General features: G+C 46.1%; 1 protein-coding gene across 1 annotated transcript; it reads left to right on the top strand.

The window, feature by feature from the left end:
• Positions 1 to 3640: 3640 nt before the first annotated feature.
• On the top strand, positions 3641 to 5237 carry bhlha9 (basic helix-loop-helix family, member a9). Its single transcript, XM_037749395.1, has one exon. It carries the CDS (start codon positions 3877 to 3879, stop codon positions 4720 to 4722), a length of 846 nt encoding a protein of 281 aa, XP_037605323.1. The 5' UTR covers positions 3641 to 3876; the 3' UTR covers positions 4723 to 5237.
• Positions 5238 to 18559: the final 13322 nt, after the last annotated feature.

Below are 18559 nucleotides of genomic sequence, written 5' to 3' on the forward strand. Positions count from 1 at the left end.
GACCGCGGCCGGAGGGAACGGGGGAGACGATAACGTTTCTCTCTGCGGAGCCCCGTCACTTCACAAGACACGGGAAACCTCTGTTGGTCTGGAGGAGCTGCAGCAGTTATTTCTGCACAAACGTCCACTGAACATTCACTAGATATTCTCAGAGCTAAACTAACTCTTCTGCAGTGTGGAGTGAGCAGCATGCACGTGAGAGGTGGAGAGAGAGAGAGAAGGAGCGCGGTGTGTGAGTGAAGGCAGGCAGAGGAGCAGAGGAGCAGAGGAGCAGAGACTCCGGTCCTGGAGACCAAAGCTACGGTCTCCCCCGCGTCCTCCGACCGCGGCCAACACTGTTTAACAGCTTCACTAGATACAACCAAGAGGTTTTGGTGCTTCACTGGAGTTTGTGTTGGAGTCTGAGTCTGAACAGCGGAGACACACGCGAGACCATGAGACACCGACCAGCAATGATTTATACCTGAACATGTTACTAACAGGAACTTTAAGGTTTCTATAAATATAAATTCCTTGGTTGAGCGACGGAGGAGGAAGCTCAGAGTTTTATAATAAAAGAGATTAGCAAATAAAATAAGAGTGATGAAATGACACAGATTGGTGGTGATTGGTGGTGATTGGTGGTGTACATGTTGATAACATTGATTTGATCCTTCAGGATAGTGGGGAGGGGGGGGGGATAGCCGCCGGCCTGTTTTTTTTTGAGTCTTTTTATTGAGGTGAGAAAATTCCGTGGCAGACACCAAAAACATGCATTAACATACCGCTGCAAAGCCAAGGTTAGCGAACCTGGACCTTACTCACTTATTAGCTCTAACTACCTGTTTGGAAACACACATCTATAACGCTTGGCACACAGACCTCTAATAACAACCGCCTAACAACCGCTCATTATGGGGGCTGCAGCAGGAGATTTACAAATCTCAGGTTCAGCGGCGTTGGACGGATTCCCTTTGCTTGAAAATGGTTATTCCGCGGAGGGCACGGCGAGCTGCGTGATAAAACCGTGTGATTTATTCCCGGCGGCTGATAATTACTAGTGTCTTGTCACCTGTCAGAAATGAATGGACGGGGAGAGTCCGAGGCTGCGGTCTTCGTGCTCTTTACACCGCCGCAGTAAATCTGACATGTTTGTGAAACCGTAAATCACAGCCTGCGATAAAGCCTCCACACTCCCTGGGCTGAACGTTTCAAACAGTCGGAGCTATAAAGGTATGCAGAAGATCAGCAGGGTTACAGAAGAGGTGTGGTAGGACGCTGGAGACAGGACACCAAACAGGAGACAAAGACAGAAATGAGTGAAAGGCTTTAGTCTCTAGAAGACACTAAACTCTGTCTCAGTTTACACCACGGTTTAAGATCATCTCTCTACACAGTGGTAGAATGTGAACATATAGAAACACTGATTCTGCCTGTTTAACTAATGAAAGTTAATTCAGAAAACGTGAGCACAGCGTGGAACACAAGGTCGACTATGAATGACTTCAAGGCTGCAGGTCTCCAAGTTTCAACGGAAAAATAAATGACTTACTTCATTAAAAATGAAAGTTTAATAGAAAACGCTCCACAAATAATTCAAATCTGTTGATTTTGCACAAATTCTGGAGCAAAGCAAACTGTGCAAAACCTCAGGAGGTGTCTGAGCTAGCCCTAACCTTAACCCTGACTAGGGCTGTCAGAGTTAACAAGATAATAACACGTTAACGCAAAGTTGTTTTAACGCTGCTAATTTCTTTAATGCAGTAACACAACTTGCGATTTTTAGGTTGTAGCAGCTCAGTTTAAAGCGAGAGTGAAGATCCTGGTATCATAGTAAACTACAGAACCTGATGGATCCATCGGTACCAACCAGGTCAGACTAGCTGTTCATGAAGGAGGTTAAATAACGCTCCAAAGGGGTCCCTTGACCTCTGACCTCCAGATCAGTGAATGTAAATGGGTTCTATGGGTACCCACGAGTCTCCCCTTTACAGACATGCCCACTTTATGATCATCACATGCAGTTTGGGGCAAGTCATAGTCAAGTCAGCACACTGACACACTGACAGCTGTTGTTGCCTGTTGGGCTGCAGTTTGCCATGTTATGATTGGAGCATATAGTTTTATGCTAAATGCAGTACCTGTGAGGGTTTCTGATAAGAGTATTAAATCCTGGACTGATCTCCTTTAAGGTTCAATTTAAGGTTTAATTTGCGATTAATAAGGATTAACTATTTGAATGGATTGACAGCACTAATCCAAACATTTGCACCGCTCCTGACTGTATATGTGGGGGTATATGAATATAAAATAACAATCCAAGTCCAACCTGCGCTGATGTTCCAGACACAACAGTGAAGAGGCTCAACGTTCCCACCTCAGATCACTAGTTGAGCTTTTAGAGCTGAAAGTTGGGGCTGTAATTGTTTTAAAGGTTGGCGTCTCAGAGCCGCAACATGGACAATAAAAAGAAGAAGAAGAAGGCAGGAAGGAAGCAATGCTCCTCAACGACCTGTGGTTCAGTGTCTGCAGGGCCTACCCTTTAGTTAGCTGATCTGCTGCACTTGACCAGAAGCCTCGCTGAGCTTCAGTGTAATCACCTTTCACTGCCCAGCACACTATCTGACTCAGGCATCTCTCTGCTGCTCTGCTCCACACCGCTCTGAGTCAACCGGACTACATGAAACACAACGGTTCTATATCTAGTAGACATCTGTACCTTTCAGAGTCATTCATAAAAACTGTTTCTAAACTCTTCCAGTATTGTCTAAAGTACATCTTCACTAGCAGCAGGTCGTGAGAGATGGATGGTCTAACCAGCAGCTATTGCAGGTTCTAATTGTAAAATATTTGCCCTTGTTTTTTCCCTCCCTTTGAAGTGTCGGGCTCGCTCTGCTCTTGTCCTCGGGTGCTGCTCGGACCTGATTTATGGGGACGGGTTCCAGGGAAGCTCCCCTAAATTACATGGCCCTTAAACCTGAGCACAGAGAGAGACAGAGAGAGACGGAGAGAGACGGAGAGAGACGGAGAGGGAGAATCAACGCTCGAGAGACAACTAATTGCTAGCTGGACAAATGTAACCGGCCTGCCTCTCTTCACAGCCCTGAGAACACTGAGGACACTGAGAACACTGAGAACACTGAGAACACTGAGAACAGGGGGAACACGGGGAACAGATGGGGACACTTGGATAAATGTGCAATTTGTCATAAACGTCCCGGAGACTAATATTCATGGGACGCATATTTAGATGAATATTCCTTCATTGCTAAGAGGTAACATGGTGCTGTGCAGAAAGAGTCATAATCAGGATACAGCTACAGGGTTCTGTGGATCGACTGACGAGCAGTAAACTCCTCATGGAAAGTAAAAACAGGTAACTGCAGTGGAGGATTAAAGGAGCCAAATGGAATCAGATCCTCTGGAAAGGTGTTAAAGGAAGTGTGAAGTTAATTGCCATCCAAATAATGAGTGTGTTTTGTGAATGCTTTACACTGAAGAGAAGTGTTGAAACAGTTCTGTGAGAGCCTGGAAGGGATGTGAGGGAGAGTCAGAGGAGGAGGAGGAGGAGGAGGAGGAGGAGGTGACAGTGCCATTTGCCTGGAGGGCGCTCATAAACCTGGAGAGGGAGAGAGAGTGCACCATTCCTCACAGGTGACTGTACCATGTGACTTCAAGAGCTTTAAAAAACAGGCCAACCTGTCCTGTTGAGGTTGTCGGAGTAATCACAAGGCAGCGAGGAGTCAGAGGAGGAGGAGGATACCTGGGCTGTCGGAGCAGCAGCAGATACCGGCAGCCCCGCTGAACACGGCATTCTGGGTTCAGACTCTTCACTACGGCTACGATACGAGGAAGAAGACTTCACTCTCACTCGCCCGGCGTCCAGGTACTGACACCATGAGCTGCAGCAGCGCTGCAGGATCAGAGTTCTCTGAGGAAGAGCTGGAGCTCGGCGTGCTGGGTCAAGAGGAGGACGAGGGAAGTCACAGCGAGAGCTCCGCCAGCAGCCCCAGCGACCCCGAGGAAGGCCAGACCAAGAAGCGCAATCGGCCCGTCCGCTCCAAAGCTCGAAGAATGGCCGCCAACGTCCGCGAGCGAAAGCGCATCATGGACTACAACCAGGCCTTCAACGCCCTGCGTGTTACCCTGAACCACGACCTCAGCGGCAAACGGCTCTCCAAGATCGCCACGCTACAGAGGGCCATCAACCGCATCTCTGCTCTCTCGGTGTTCCTGAGCTCCAACCCCCCCAGCAAGCCGTGCGCCCACCGGGAGTGCACCAGGTCGTCCGTGGGGCCGGCCGCCATGGGGGCATCTCGCCTGGAGCAGACCAGGGTGCCGGTTCCTCGTCTGGAGCACCAGAGCTATGTCCCCTGGCAGTACCAGATGCAGCCACAGCAGGGGCCTCACGTGCACAGGCTGCCCACAGAGCCTCACGTCTACATGGATAACACGGCGTCATCGTGCCCCCCGTCGCCACACTACCCTTGTTACCCCACCGAGGGACAGCTTTACGCCTCGTATGGACACTGCGGCAGCCCCCGAGACCATCCGCCCAGCCCGCTGCGGTACCCCCATCAGGTGGGCGAGGGGTTGGGCTACCAGCCGGGCGTGTGGGCCTCCTGCACTCAGAAATACATGGACACCTTTGTGGAGCCTTCTCCAGCTCTGGGGCTTCCCTGGCAGGTGAGCTACCTGCAGGAGCCGGAGCACAGCCTCTCTCTGGGCTCCGACGTACTGTAACCACGCAGCGACGTAACCACGTAACCACGTAGCGACGTCCACCACCGTGAGCCCTGAAGACTGCTGATACCACCGGAGGACTGTTGACTGACCTCAGGGACAAAAAGGTTTTTATGTTGTGCTGTTGAATCAGCATTAGTCTCAGTATTACAGTCTGTTATTTCAGAGCAGAGTCGGCGTAAAGCATCACCAGATGTGAACGACAGCGTGACGACAATCAAGACTGCAGAACGTCGTATACGTTTCAAAATGTTCAATATAAAGAATGTGTCGCTGCCGGAGAGAATGTGTTCTACAGAAGCTGAAATATGTGACATGATGTGACATTACTAAAGATGTGATATGATAAAGAACGTAAGAGCATAAAGAGCCTTTAGACAGATCACATCCTGTACCAGCTACACTCTACTGGACCCAAAGTTCAACATGTGTTCATATTTATTATTCTCTGTATTCCATAAAGAGTCGCGGCTGTTTGTAGAGTTGTTTGTAAAGTTGTTTGTAAAGTTGTTTGTAAAGTTTGTAAATAATTTTCTAAACTTCAAAATTAAATGTTAAGTGATGTGATTCCTGTTCTGTTTCCTTTTATAACAACCATGATGATGTTTAGTTGTAGATTCTACAGGAGGACGTTCATGAAGCTCTGACGCAACACGCTGTGCTTTACAACTGTGTGTGTGCATGCTTGTCCATGTGTGTGTGTGTGATTATAGCCTCAGGTCAGTAGCCTCCACCACTCTGAGCTGAGATGACAGAGGTCCTTCACTCAGCTGAAAAATGTCCTTACAAGTCCATTCTTGTCATTTTTGTGGGAGAAGAGAAGTCAAGGTGCTATTTACACGCAGCGAAAGAAAAGCGTGCCGACGGGGAGAAGGACTGACGGGGTTCCTGCTGACGGGGTTCCTGCTGACGGGGTTCCTGCCGACGGGGTTCCTGCTACGAGAACACAATAATCAATAAGTCATGGAAGGTGCAGTTCGATCTGCTGCTCTGGTTGGTTTAGTGTGTAAGTTCTAAGCAGGGCTCTTCTGTAGCAGCTCATGTCAACAGCAGCTCCACTCCTCCCCCCCGCTGAGCAGCATGTCATGGAAACAGCTTTAATATCAGACTATAGGACGCAGCCCACCGACAGATTTATGTGGGCTCAGGAAGGAAGACGGAGCGCCGTCATCAGAGCGGTGAAATCCCCCATCAGGAGGAACTGGGTGTGTGGGAGTGTTTTGAACGTCCCGGAGGTCTGCCCCAGCGAGGGCCCTGAGACGCCGCCCGGGGACGACTACTGCAGGCTGAACGCACACATAAATAGTGTGCTGCAGCAACAATTAGCCGGCAGGAAGGAAAGGGAATAGGGACAAAGAGATGAATGGGAGGAGGAGGAGTGAAATAATAGGAAGAGGAGGATGTGTGTGGTGAGAAAAAGGAGGAGAGCGACCCGTCGTTCAGCTTCTTCACAGACGTGAATCACTCCAGAAGCTTGAGTCACCAGCGAGAGACGAGTGTGGCTGACAGCACTCAGTGACGGCATGTCTCTTCCTCCTCCCTCTCTGGCACACAGCTCTCCTCTCACTCACTACACCGCCTCTTCATCTCGTCTGGCTCCTCCACCGACTCCACGGAGAAAGTGATGATAGCACCACAACTCTGTCTAGTGTTTAGTTCCACTACAGTTTACACTTCTGTCTTTCTTTCTTCATTTGTTACCTCGATGCAGAAAATGAGGAATACCGGCATTTCTTATTAAAATGATTATTATTATGTCTTTAGAGGGCGACCAGCGCCCCCAGAAGGTGACCCCCTAGGCGACCCCCTGTATGGCCTATATGCCTTGAGTCGGCCCTGTAAATAAGAGTGTAACAGCCTGGCTCTTTGTTTCCTTAGAGAAAGGAACTTATGGATTGATTTACTTTCTAAGCTGATAAACACAAGAAAAACAACATTTCCAAAAACAGCCCATTTTATTAGACCTGTTTATCAGATGAAGTCATTAGATTATTATTATTATTATTATATCATTAGCCTACATCTCCGTTTAGATTTAAGTGACGCCGTTTAGCATTTATAACGAAGGTTGCATAAGACATGTCAGTCTAATGTCAACGTTGGCGCGGTGAAACGCAGCGGAAACCATTAGTTGATTAATCGATTGATAGGAAATTAAAGCTAGGATCGGTAATGTTGAGAAACTAACAAGAGTACGCTGCATTTAAAAAATGATCCAACCTCTAAACTCATCACGGTGCTGCCGTCTCTTCTCCAATGAAAGACGTTAGCAGCTCCAGAAGTCCCTGAAACTAGAGAGGAAGTCACCAAATCATCACCACTGACAGTCCATCCTCCAGTCCTCCCTCCAGAGACACTTCCCAACACGACCATTACGGACGAACACAACCAACATGGCAGCTGGACGAAGACTCTGGTGATGAACTATGAGTGCACGGGCAGCGTGCGCTAGTGATGTCACGATACTAGAAATGTAGTAGTCGGTACCGGTAAAATTCCACGAGTCTCGATCCCAGTTCCATACCGCAGGAAAAAACTAGAGTAACAGAATAAATGACGTGTATTTCAACATGAACTGCTTCACTGCATCCGGGCTGTTGTTAGGAAGTTAAACATTTATCTAGTTTATATCGCTGTGAAAACATCTGGATTCATTCAAGTCTCTCACCAAAATCATTTTTACTGAATAGAGCTTGAGCACACCATAAGGCACCTCCTGCGTAGAAATGGGCAGGACAGGAACTAGTTAACGTTAGCTGGTACGTAGCAGCCGGTGAGGAGCACAGTCCTGCACGGAGCTAACAGCTAACGTGAACTAGCTCTCGTCCTGCCGAGTTCAATACAGATGTGTTGTTTTCTATGTAGCATCATCAGGGAAGGAATCGGGTCACGGACGAGTCGATAGTGAGTTCACTGCATCCCGTACACATGTTGGTATCCTCCGTTAGTCTGGAGTCCAACGGTACCGGAGGTAGCCTACTGAAGACAAACGAGTAGCGCCTCGTTCAGTGCAGAGTGGCGGCCATGACCTAGCCAGCGGGGCACATCCACATGCACTAACATGAACTAACATGCACTAACATGCACTAACATGCACTAACATGCAATAACGGCATGCACGACTGGCCCGGCTATGTAAACAAAGCAAGGACAAACTCGGATTACAACACTCACAGAGCGAGAGAGACTTCATGCTCTGCTCAGGTAGACATTACTCCTCTATATGTAAAGATATATCTTTACATATAGACAATAGTATATTATATATATATATATATATATATATATATATATTAATGCTCGGGTAGAGAACCTTCAAGCGGCACATCTGGGTTCAGAAAACTTTAAATGTTATGATTTGCTGTTTTAGTATTGTAATATGATGTAAACTGAATTGTCTGATTTTGGGCCGTTGGTCAGAAGACATCTTCAGACGTCAGTCAGAGCTCTGAGAAACCATTTATCACTATTTACTGACATTCTGTAGACAAAATGATGAATCGATGAATCAAGAGAATAACTGCTGATGAATGGATGATGAGAATAATGATCTATGAAACAGCAGTGCAGGTTGAACCATGAGATTATCCAACAAAGGAAAGTTCTTCAACGGGTCAACTCTCGTGTTGAACTGACTCACCTGAACATTTACCTCACTGCTCCGACAGGTGAGCCCGTCAGTGATGCATCTTTATCCAGATCACCAGGCCGCCGCGCCTCCTCCCTCCGCTGGGCCTCCTCCCGACTCCTCCTGACTCATGACTCCTCCTGTCTCCTCCTGTCTCCTCCCGACTCCTCCCGACTCATGACTCCTCCTGTCTCCTCCTGTCTCCTCCTGACTCCTCCTGTCTCCTCCTGACTCCTTCTGACTCCTCCTGTCTCCTCCTGACTCCTCCTGACTCCTCCTGGGCCTCCTCCTGACTCCTCCTGACTCCTCCTGGGCCTCCTCCTGACTCCTCCTGCCTCCTCCTGACTCCTCCTGACTCTCCTCCTGACTCCTCCTGGGCCTCCTCCTGACTCCTCCCGTCTCCTCCTGACTCCTCCTGTCTCCTCCTGTCTCCTCCTGACTCCTCCCGTCTCCTCCCGACTCCTCCTGTCTCCTCCTGACTCCTCCTGCCTCCTCCTGCCTCCTCCTGACTCTCCTCCTGACTCCTCCCGTCTCCTCCTGACTCCTCCTGTCTCCTCCTGACTCCTCATGACTCCTCCTGGGCCTCCTCCTGACTCCTCCTGACTCTCCTCCTGTCTCCTCCTGACTCCTCCTGCCTCCTCCTGACTGTCTCCTCCTGACTCCTCCTGACTGTCTCCTCATGACTCCTCCTGACTGTCTCCTCCTGCCTCCTCCTGACTGTCTCCTCCTGACTCCTCCTGACTGTCTCCTCATGACTCCTCCTGGGCCTCCTCCTGTCTCCTCCTGTCTCCTCCTGACTCCTCCTGCCTCCTCCTGTCTCCTGACTCCTCCTGCCTCCTCCTGACTCCTCCTGACTCCTGTCTCCTCCTGCTTCCTCCTGACTCCTCCTGTCTCCTCCTGACTCCTCCTGACTCCTCCTGTCTCCTCCTGTCTCCTCCTGACTCCTCCTGCCTCCTCCTGACTGTCTCCTCCTGACTCCTCCTGACTGTCTCCTCATGACTCCTCCTGACTGTCTCCTCCTGCCTCCTCCTGACTGTCTCCTCCTGACTCCTCCTGGGCCTCCTCCTGTCTCCTCCTGTCTCCTCCTGACTCCTCCTGCCTCCTCCTGTCTCCTGACTCCTCCTGCCTCCTCCTGACTCCTCCTGACTCCTGTCTCCTCCTGCTTCCTCCTGACTCCTCCTGTCTCCTCCTGACTCCTCCTGACTCCTCCTGTCTCCTCCTGTCTCCTCCTGACTCCTCCTGACTCCTCCTGTCTCCTCCTGTCTCCTGACTCCTCCTGACTCTCCTCCTGACTCCTCCCGTCTCCTCCTGACTCCTCCTGCCTCCTCCTGACTCCTCCTGACTCTCCTTCTGACTCCTCCTGACTCCTGTCTCCTCCTGACTCCTCCTGTCTCCTGACTCCTCCTGTCTCCTGACTCCTCCTGCCTCCTCCTGACTCCTCCTGACTCTCCTTCTGACTCCTCCTGACTCCTGTCTCCTCCTGACTCCTCCTGTCTCCTGCCTCCTCCCGTCTCCTCCTGACTCCTCGTGACTCCTCGTGACTCCTCCTGTCTCCTGACTCCTCCTGCCTCCTCCTGTGCCTCCTCCTGTCTCCTGACTCCTCCTGACTCTCCTCCTGACTCCTCCTGGGCCTCCTCCTGACTCCTCCTCCTGGGCCTCCTCCTGACTCCTGCCTCCTCCTGTCTCCTCCTGGGCCTCCTCCTGACTCCTCCTGACTCCTCCCGTCTCCCTCGGCTGCCGAGCTGATGGAAAAGAAAACAAGCCCACATGAGAGAAATGATTCCAGGACACCGGGGCGTGTTAGCGTGATATATGAGGATGAGTCAGCCGGCAAAGTGAAGATGCATGTTGATGTGCTCTTCACACACACACACACACACACACACACACACACACTCACACACACACACACACACACACACACACACACACACACACGCACACCCACACACACACACCCACACACACACAGTGCTGTGATGACATCACCGTCGGTGAAGGTGGAGGAAGTGAAGGTGCCAGTAGAACATGATGCGACAGACTGTTTGTTCCAGTGACGTTTACAAACAAGCTCATTAAAGCTGAATTATGACTTCCTGTCTGAGTCCTTTAAACAACTGTGAGGTCATCGAGTGAGCTTTATTTTGAAAAGCCGTGCTCACTGAAAGAGGCTGTGTGTACGTTTTTACACGTATAAATCATTCTGTATTGCCGGTGTGTGAACAGGTTGTAATCTAAAACATGAGGCCTTCAGTGACTGTCTGAGTTTCCTCTCTGAAGCAGGAAAAGTCACCGTCAGGATCGACATCAACCTTCAGTTCACTGAGAGACCTTCGTTTGGGCGCTCACGTTACTGACTGCAGGTGAAAGATAGAGGGTTATTGTGGTTTTAGCTGCTAATGTTGCTAACGTTCATCAACATGATGCCTGTCAATCACGTTCTAGTGCGAGCGCGAGCAACAGGACGCTGACTGACGTCGACTAACGGCCACGGTCGCTGTCAACAAGCTGTTTCTGAGTCTTACATTGAGTCCCTTTAAAAGAATACATGTCAGATGAGACCTTTGTTGCATGTTATACCACAAAAACCATGATCAGATCACTACAATATGATTCCACTGAGAGTAGTCGGTTGGATCAGTGGCCCTCCAGCCGACAGTAACATTACATAACTACAGTACCAACAGCAGGTTCCTGATAACAGACACTTCGTCTGAAGGAATGTTAAAGGTCCCTTATTGTAAAAAGTGACATTTTCATGTCTTTTAAAGCAGATTTAAGTTCCATATAAATACTGTTAAACTATCAAAACGCTCAACATACGGAGAAATACACACAGTCCGTATTCAGAAACTTGATGCTTCTGAAGCTTCTGAAACAAGCCGTCAGGATTTCTGTCCATTAGTGATGTCACAAATATACAATATATATATAGATCATCACACGGTTTTAAACGTAAACATTCTAAATGTGTTTATTTCCTGTTGCAGTGTATGTGAATAACATCAGCTGACAGGAAGTAAACATGGACCCAAGCTGTTGCCTAGCAACGCAATTCCAATACTAAAACGGAGCGTTTCAGACCCAGAGGGTGAATACAGGTATATTCAGACAGACAGGAGGAGGAAAATAAAAGATTTTTTTTAACATTACAGCATGTAAACATGTTCTAGTAGAAACACAGAATACAAGTATGAACCTGAAGATGAGCACGACGTGGGACCTTTAAATCTAAGAGGCTGATCCCAAGTTAAAATAGGATAAATACACCAGGCTACACATTCACAGTTTAGGGTTCACGAGCTGTATTATTATATTATTATATTATAATATTATATTATTATTATATCTAGTATCTGCTTTGATTCTTCGACGAGCTGTAAATATTGTAAACTTCTTCATATGTTCTTGTATTCTTGTTAAACTCAGAAACCTCTGGCCTCCTTCATGAAGAGTTTTCTCTCCCTGTTCTGGAGATGAGACAAGAAGCAGCTTGTTTTATTGATCTGGATCCACGCAGCAGTTTCACTACTGGACACTAGATGGAGGCAGGACGACGGAGCGCTGCTGGATGAGGATACCTTCAGATACTCAGGGAATGACTAACGGGAGAGTTTTAACAGCTTCAGTCTTCTACAGTTTATTTGATGTTATAATCTCCCGTCTGGGCAGGAGGAGACACAGCAGCCTATTATTCTGTCTCTGTGTAGTTTCTCAGGTTTTAGGGAGTTTGTTGTACGGTGACATTACTTCTTTGAATTAGTAACACATCATCTCTGCTCCGCTTCCTGTCACCGACTGAAGGTCTGAATCTCCTGCTAAAGCTGAAACTACAACAACAACCTGTCAGAGGACGCCAAATTAAACTATGTTAGAATAGAATAGTGTTTCTCTAATAATACAGAACACGTGCACAGTTCAGTGTTTGACAAGGACACATCAGGTTCTCTGAGCTGGTTTAAAAGTACTTCATTACACAAAAGCCTTTACAATACGACTGTCAACGTATTCAGGGTTCTTATAGATTTACAGTCATTTTTGGAATTAAAGGACAACAAAGCCCATTTTTAAAATTCATACATGTTATTCATCAGGTCTGAAACATATAGCAAACATGAACAACTCTAAAACGTGTGATGTGATATCTGGTATTTAGGGTATAAACTGTGGAGCTGCTCCGTAGACGATGAATAAGGAGAGATGTTCTAGATGACTCTGAGAGAACCCAGAGGAACGTTCTGAGGAGATTTAGTAGAACATGTTCTGTTCCACTGCTGACGACACCACAGCAGAATGAAGCTCATCTGGGTATAGAGAAGAACACAACCATCCTGTGGGTCTCCCGTTCATCGTCTACGGAGCAGCTCCACACTTCACACCTGATCACATCACCAGTTAGACACTTCAAAAGCATCTATACTGAGTTCTTTAGTGATTTATTTCAAAATGACCATATAATATATGTATAATATATATATAATATACTACTGACCAACATGGAGGAGTAATGAAAAGAGAATGTTTTATCTGTTCTAAATGAACCTTAAAGGGAGATTAGTCCAGTATTTAATCCTCTTATCAACATGGGAGTGGACTAATATGTTGCTTTATGTAAATGTATGTATATAAATATACAAATCAATAACAGATATTGATCAGAAACCCTCACAGGTACTGCATTTAGCATAAAACAATATGCTCCAATCATAACATGGCAAACTGCAGCCCAACAGGCAACAACATCTGTCAGTGTGTCAGTGTGCTGACTTGACTATGACTTGCCCCAAACTGCATGTGATGATCATAAAGTGGGCATGTCTGTAAAGGGGAGACTCGTGGGTACCCATAGAACCCATTTACATTCACACATCTGGAGGTCAGAGGTCAAGGGACCCCTTTGAACATGGACATGACAGTTTCTCCTCCTGATTCCAGACATCTAATGCGTTGACTTCCAGACGAGGGAACAGGAAGTGCTAAACTTCTAACTCATTTGTAGGTTGTAGGACTCCTCCCTGCAGCGCTCTATAGATCCTATAGATAACCTGGTGACGTGTTATAACAGCAGTAACGGTGCAGACGAGCTTCAGCAGACAGGCGCTGGCATAAGAGCAGTGAGATGACACATCTCTGATCCAGCGAGGATCAGTTGGCTGGCACTGAGGTTCCAGACACGCTGCTGGCTCTGTGTTCAGCATCAAGGTGAAGAGGACTTTACTTTATTAATCTGACGGTCTGATGGAGTCTCCAGCTCTGACTCTGTCTCAGCTCCATGACTCTGCCTTTTCATTAAACTCAGGCTCTCTTCATTAGCCCGTGCACGTTGTTGTTTATCTGCTCGGAGATGGAAAAAGCTCTTCAGCCTTCTGTTGATATGCAGCAGGAAATAACCAGGGGCACGCACGCACGCACGCACGCACGCACACACGCACACACGCACACACGCACACACGCACACACGCACACACACACACACACACACACACACACACACACACACACACACACACACACTGTGTCATGTTTGCTGTGTCTATCCAGAGCTGGTTATGTATTTTTACTCAGCATGTAAACAAGGTTTTATATTGTCCTCCTCTCCTCGTCTCTCTCTCGGCTCGTCCACTGATTCGTCCTCACACTCTCGGCTCTGAGGACGGTCTGTTCCAATTAAGCTGCATCATGAAAGCGAGGCAGGAATCTGACAAAAACTCAGTCTGAGAAACATCTGTGGCGTCTTTCAGAACGTCTGCGTCCACACTGGAACTGCTCAGAAGTCTGTGTTTGAGCCCTCTCAGCAGATTCTGTTATTCATACTGTATCTGTCAGCAGTAACGGCCACATCGGCTACTGAGTGGAGATTCACTGATCCAACGCAACACTACGGCGGCCCTGAGTCCTGCAACGCACTGCAACTTTAGAGAACATCTTCAGCAACAACACACCAGCAGCATTTAGAGGAAACGCTGAGAAGAAATGAAACAGACAAACTGTGCTGGATAAATACAAACATGCAGCCGTCCCTAAGGTCCTGACAGGACTCTCACTGAACCTGGAACACTATCTCACTTTCTGTGTTGCACACTTAGTAAACAAACATGTAGTGCCTATTGGAGGACAGGAACCTTAAAGGGACTGTTTGTAAGAATCATAATGTCTTGTTAACAGCTTCACCTGTGTCCGTTAAGTCAACTAAAGTCAGCGTCCTGTTGCTGGCGCTTGTGCTCGCTCTACATAGACATGAAGGAGCATCGCTCAACACAGTGAGGAGACACTGATGATTGAGGCTGATGAAGCTGATGAAGCTGATGAAGCCGATGAAGCCGATGAAGTTGATGAAGTTGATGAAGCTGATGAAGCCGATGAAGTTGATGAAGCTGATGAAGTTGATGAAGTTGATGAAGCTGATGAAGCCGATGAAGTTGATGAAGCTGATGAAGCTGATGAAGCCGATGAAGCTGATGAAGCTGACACTACCACTGCTCTGAGGACTGTAGCGCCCATTTAAAATTCAAGATACTCAAAACACTGAGTCTGTCCCGGTGACCGTGACCATCTAGATCTACTGACATGCTGCTCATAATATCTTGCTGGTTTAACGTTTCACGCTCGGTTTCTACCAATATATACGTGTTCATATATCTGGACTCACTAACGGCACTCAGATCTGGACGTCAGTCACCTTTTGACCTTTAGTCAAAGTCAGTTAGGTTATATTGGTGATCTTCGGTGGTTAACGCCCTTCCATAGCTTGACCAGCTATTACACTCTGCCGTACTCCCGTTGCCACACTGTGCGTGCCGTGCACACTTTCATACGTCATCATAGTTTACGATCTGTAATAGGAGATTAAATAATCAGATTTTTGCTAGGAAGTTGTCACTTGTTCAATTTAAAGTTTGTCTGATTTATTGCAGAAGGTTAGAGATATGTTTCAGGAAGTCCACTTTAAAGTTGTTAATGTTGTTAATAGAGAGGGTCTAAATAATAGTGGAGAGTAAATTGGTCCTTTAAGGCCACCGTAGACGACACCTTGTTAAGTGATTGGACAGCCTCATTTCAGCAGCACCCTTAATTATTTAATTTTCTCCTCCTCCTCTAATGGATTGATTTTGTCCTCAGAGATTGGTTTATAAACCTGTGAGAGTGTTTGGTGGCAGTGAAGAGACACAGCAGAGGAGAGAGAGAGAGAGAGAGGAGGAGGAGCGGAGGGGTGGAAGACGTCCTAAAGAGGAACACTGAGGACGACCATGTGGTCAACAAGATGAACATCATGTTTCCTCCACGCTCTGACAGCGTATATTATAATATATATATATATATATCCATATTCTCCCTCTCATCTCATCTCATCACAGACGGACCGTCAACCTCACTGATTGACCTTCAACATCCGGAGGTCAAATGAATATCGGACCTGAGCTGATAAAATAGATCTTCATACACATTTCTACAATGTGAGTGAGATGAGTGTCCTCTGGGAGAGATAGCTGTAGTTAATATATATAATATAATATGAATACCAGAGGAGTTGTGTCATTAGTCTCAGATAAAGACACATTATATGGCAGACTAACTTGTCCTCTGGGGCTTCACTGTGTTTTCCTCTTCCCCTCCTCTCTACCACTGAGACTCACAATTTAATCAGTTCTCTTTTCTGAGCCACGAGAAAAAGAAAGAAAAGACGATTACTGAAGGAGAAAATATGATAAGAGGGAAAGAATTGAACCTCGACTGCCAAACTAAGATGGATTAGTTGTGTTTGGTTTGGTTTGGGAAGTCAAACAGACTTTATGTATTTACTGTGTGGTTCAAACACCAGAACGTCAACGTCTGACTACATAGAGCTGTTCTCTACAACCAATTAATCCATCAACTCAATAATACAATGTACATGTACACACACTACGAGAGCAAATGACACGTCAGAATAACGGCTTCATAACGGAGAGCAACACCTACTACTGGTTTATATGAAGGGTCATCATGATGATGTCTCTGAACAGTCAGACTTCAACACTACTTAACATCATGATGTCTATGAACAGTCAGGCTTCAACACTACTTAACATCATGATGATGTCTCTGAACAGTCAGGCTTCAACACTACTTAACATCATGATGATGTCTATGAACAGTCAGGCTTCAACACTACTTAACATCATGATGTCTATGAACAGTCAGACTTCAACACTACTTAACATCATGATGTCTATGAACAGTCAGGCTTCAACACTACTTAACATCATGATGATGATGTCTATGAACAGTCAGGCTTCAACACTACTTAACATCATGATGTCTATGAACAGTCAAGCTTCAACACTACTTAACATCATGATGTCTATGAACAGTCAGGCTTCAACACTACTTAACATCATGATGATGTCTATGAACAGTCAGGCTTCAACACTACTTAACATCATGATGATGTCTATGAACAGTCAGGCTTCAACACTACTTAACATCATGATGATGTCTATGAACAGTCAGGCTTCAACACTACTTAACATCATGATGTCTATGAACAGTCAGACTTCAACACTACTTAACATCATGATGATGTCTATGAACAGTCAGACTTCAACACTACTTAACATCATGATGATGTCTATGAACAGTCAGGCTTCAACACTACTTAACATCATCATGATGATGTCTCTGAACAGTCAGACTTCAACACTACTTAACATCATGATGTCTATGAACAGTCAGGCTTCAACACTACGTAACATCATGATGATGTCTCTGAACAGTCAGACTTCAACACTACTTAACATCATGATGATGTCTATGAACAGTCAGGCTTCAACACTACTTAACATCATGATGATGTCTATGAACAGTCAGGCTTCAACACTACTTAACATCATGATGTCTATGAACAGTCAGACTTCAACACTACTTAACATCATGATGTCTATGAACAGTCAGGCTTCAACACTACTTAACATCATGATGTCTATGAACAGTCAGGCTTCAACACTACTTAACATCATGATGTCTATGAACAGTCAAGCTTCAACACTACTTAACATCATGATGTCTATGAACAGTCAGGCTTCAACACTACTTAACATCATGATGATGTCTATGAACAGTCAGGCTTCAACACTACTTAACATCATGATGATGTCTATGAACAGTCAGGCTTCAACACTACTTAACATCATGATGATGTCTATGAACAGTCAGGCTTCAACACTACTTAACATCATGATGTCTATGAACAGTCAGACTTCAACACTACTTAACATCATGATGATGTCTATGAACAGTCAGACTTCAACACTACTTAACATCATGATGATGTCTATGAACAGTCAGGCTTCAACACTACTTAACATCATCATGATGATGTCTCTGAACAGTCAGACTTCAACACTACTTAACATCATGATGTCTATGAACAGTCAGGCTTCAACACTACTTAACATCATGATGATGATGTCTATGAACAGTCAGGCTTCAACACTACTTAACATGATGATGATGTCTATGAACAGTCAGGCTTCAACACTACTTAACATCATGATGATGTCTATGAACAGTCAGGCTTCAACACTACTTAACATCATGATGATGTCTATGAACAGTCAGACTTCAACACTACTTAACATCATGATGTCTATGAACAGTCAGGCTTCAACACTACTTAACATCATGATGATGTCTATGAACAGTCAGACTTCAACACTACTTAACATCATGATGATGTCTATGAACAGTCAGGCTTCAACACTACTTAACATCATGATGATGTCTATGAACAGTCAGGCTTCAACACTACTTAACATCATGATGTCTATGAACAGTCAGACTTCAACACTACTTAACATCATGATGATGTCTATGAACAGTCAGACTTCAACACTACTTAACATCATGATGATGTCTATGAACAGTCAGGCTTCAACACTACTTAACATCATGATGATGTCTATGAACAGTCAGGCTTCAACACTACTTAACATCATGATGATGATGTCTATGAACAGTCAGACTTCAACACTACTTAACATCATGATGATGTCTATGAAACAGTCAGGCTTCACACTACTTAACATCATGATGATGTCTATGAACAGTCCAGGCTGCAACACTACTTAACATCATGATGATGTCTATGAACAGTCAGGCTTCAACACTACTTAACATCATGATGATGATGTCTATGAACAGTCAGACTTCAACACTACTTAACATCATGAT

Source organism: Sebastes umbrosus, chromosome 17 (genome assembly GCF_015220745.1).
Source record: "Sebastes umbrosus isolate fSebUmb1 chromosome 17, fSebUmb1.pri, whole genome shotgun sequence".
NCBI lineage: Eukaryota > Metazoa > Chordata > Actinopteri > Perciformes > Sebastidae > Sebastes > Sebastes umbrosus.

Excerpts from the sequence above, each read along its gene's own strand:
- bhlha9 (XM_037749395.1), top strand. The coding sequence starts at position 3,877 with ATGAGCTGCAGCAGCGCTGCAGGATCAGAGTTCTCTGAGGAAGAGCTG.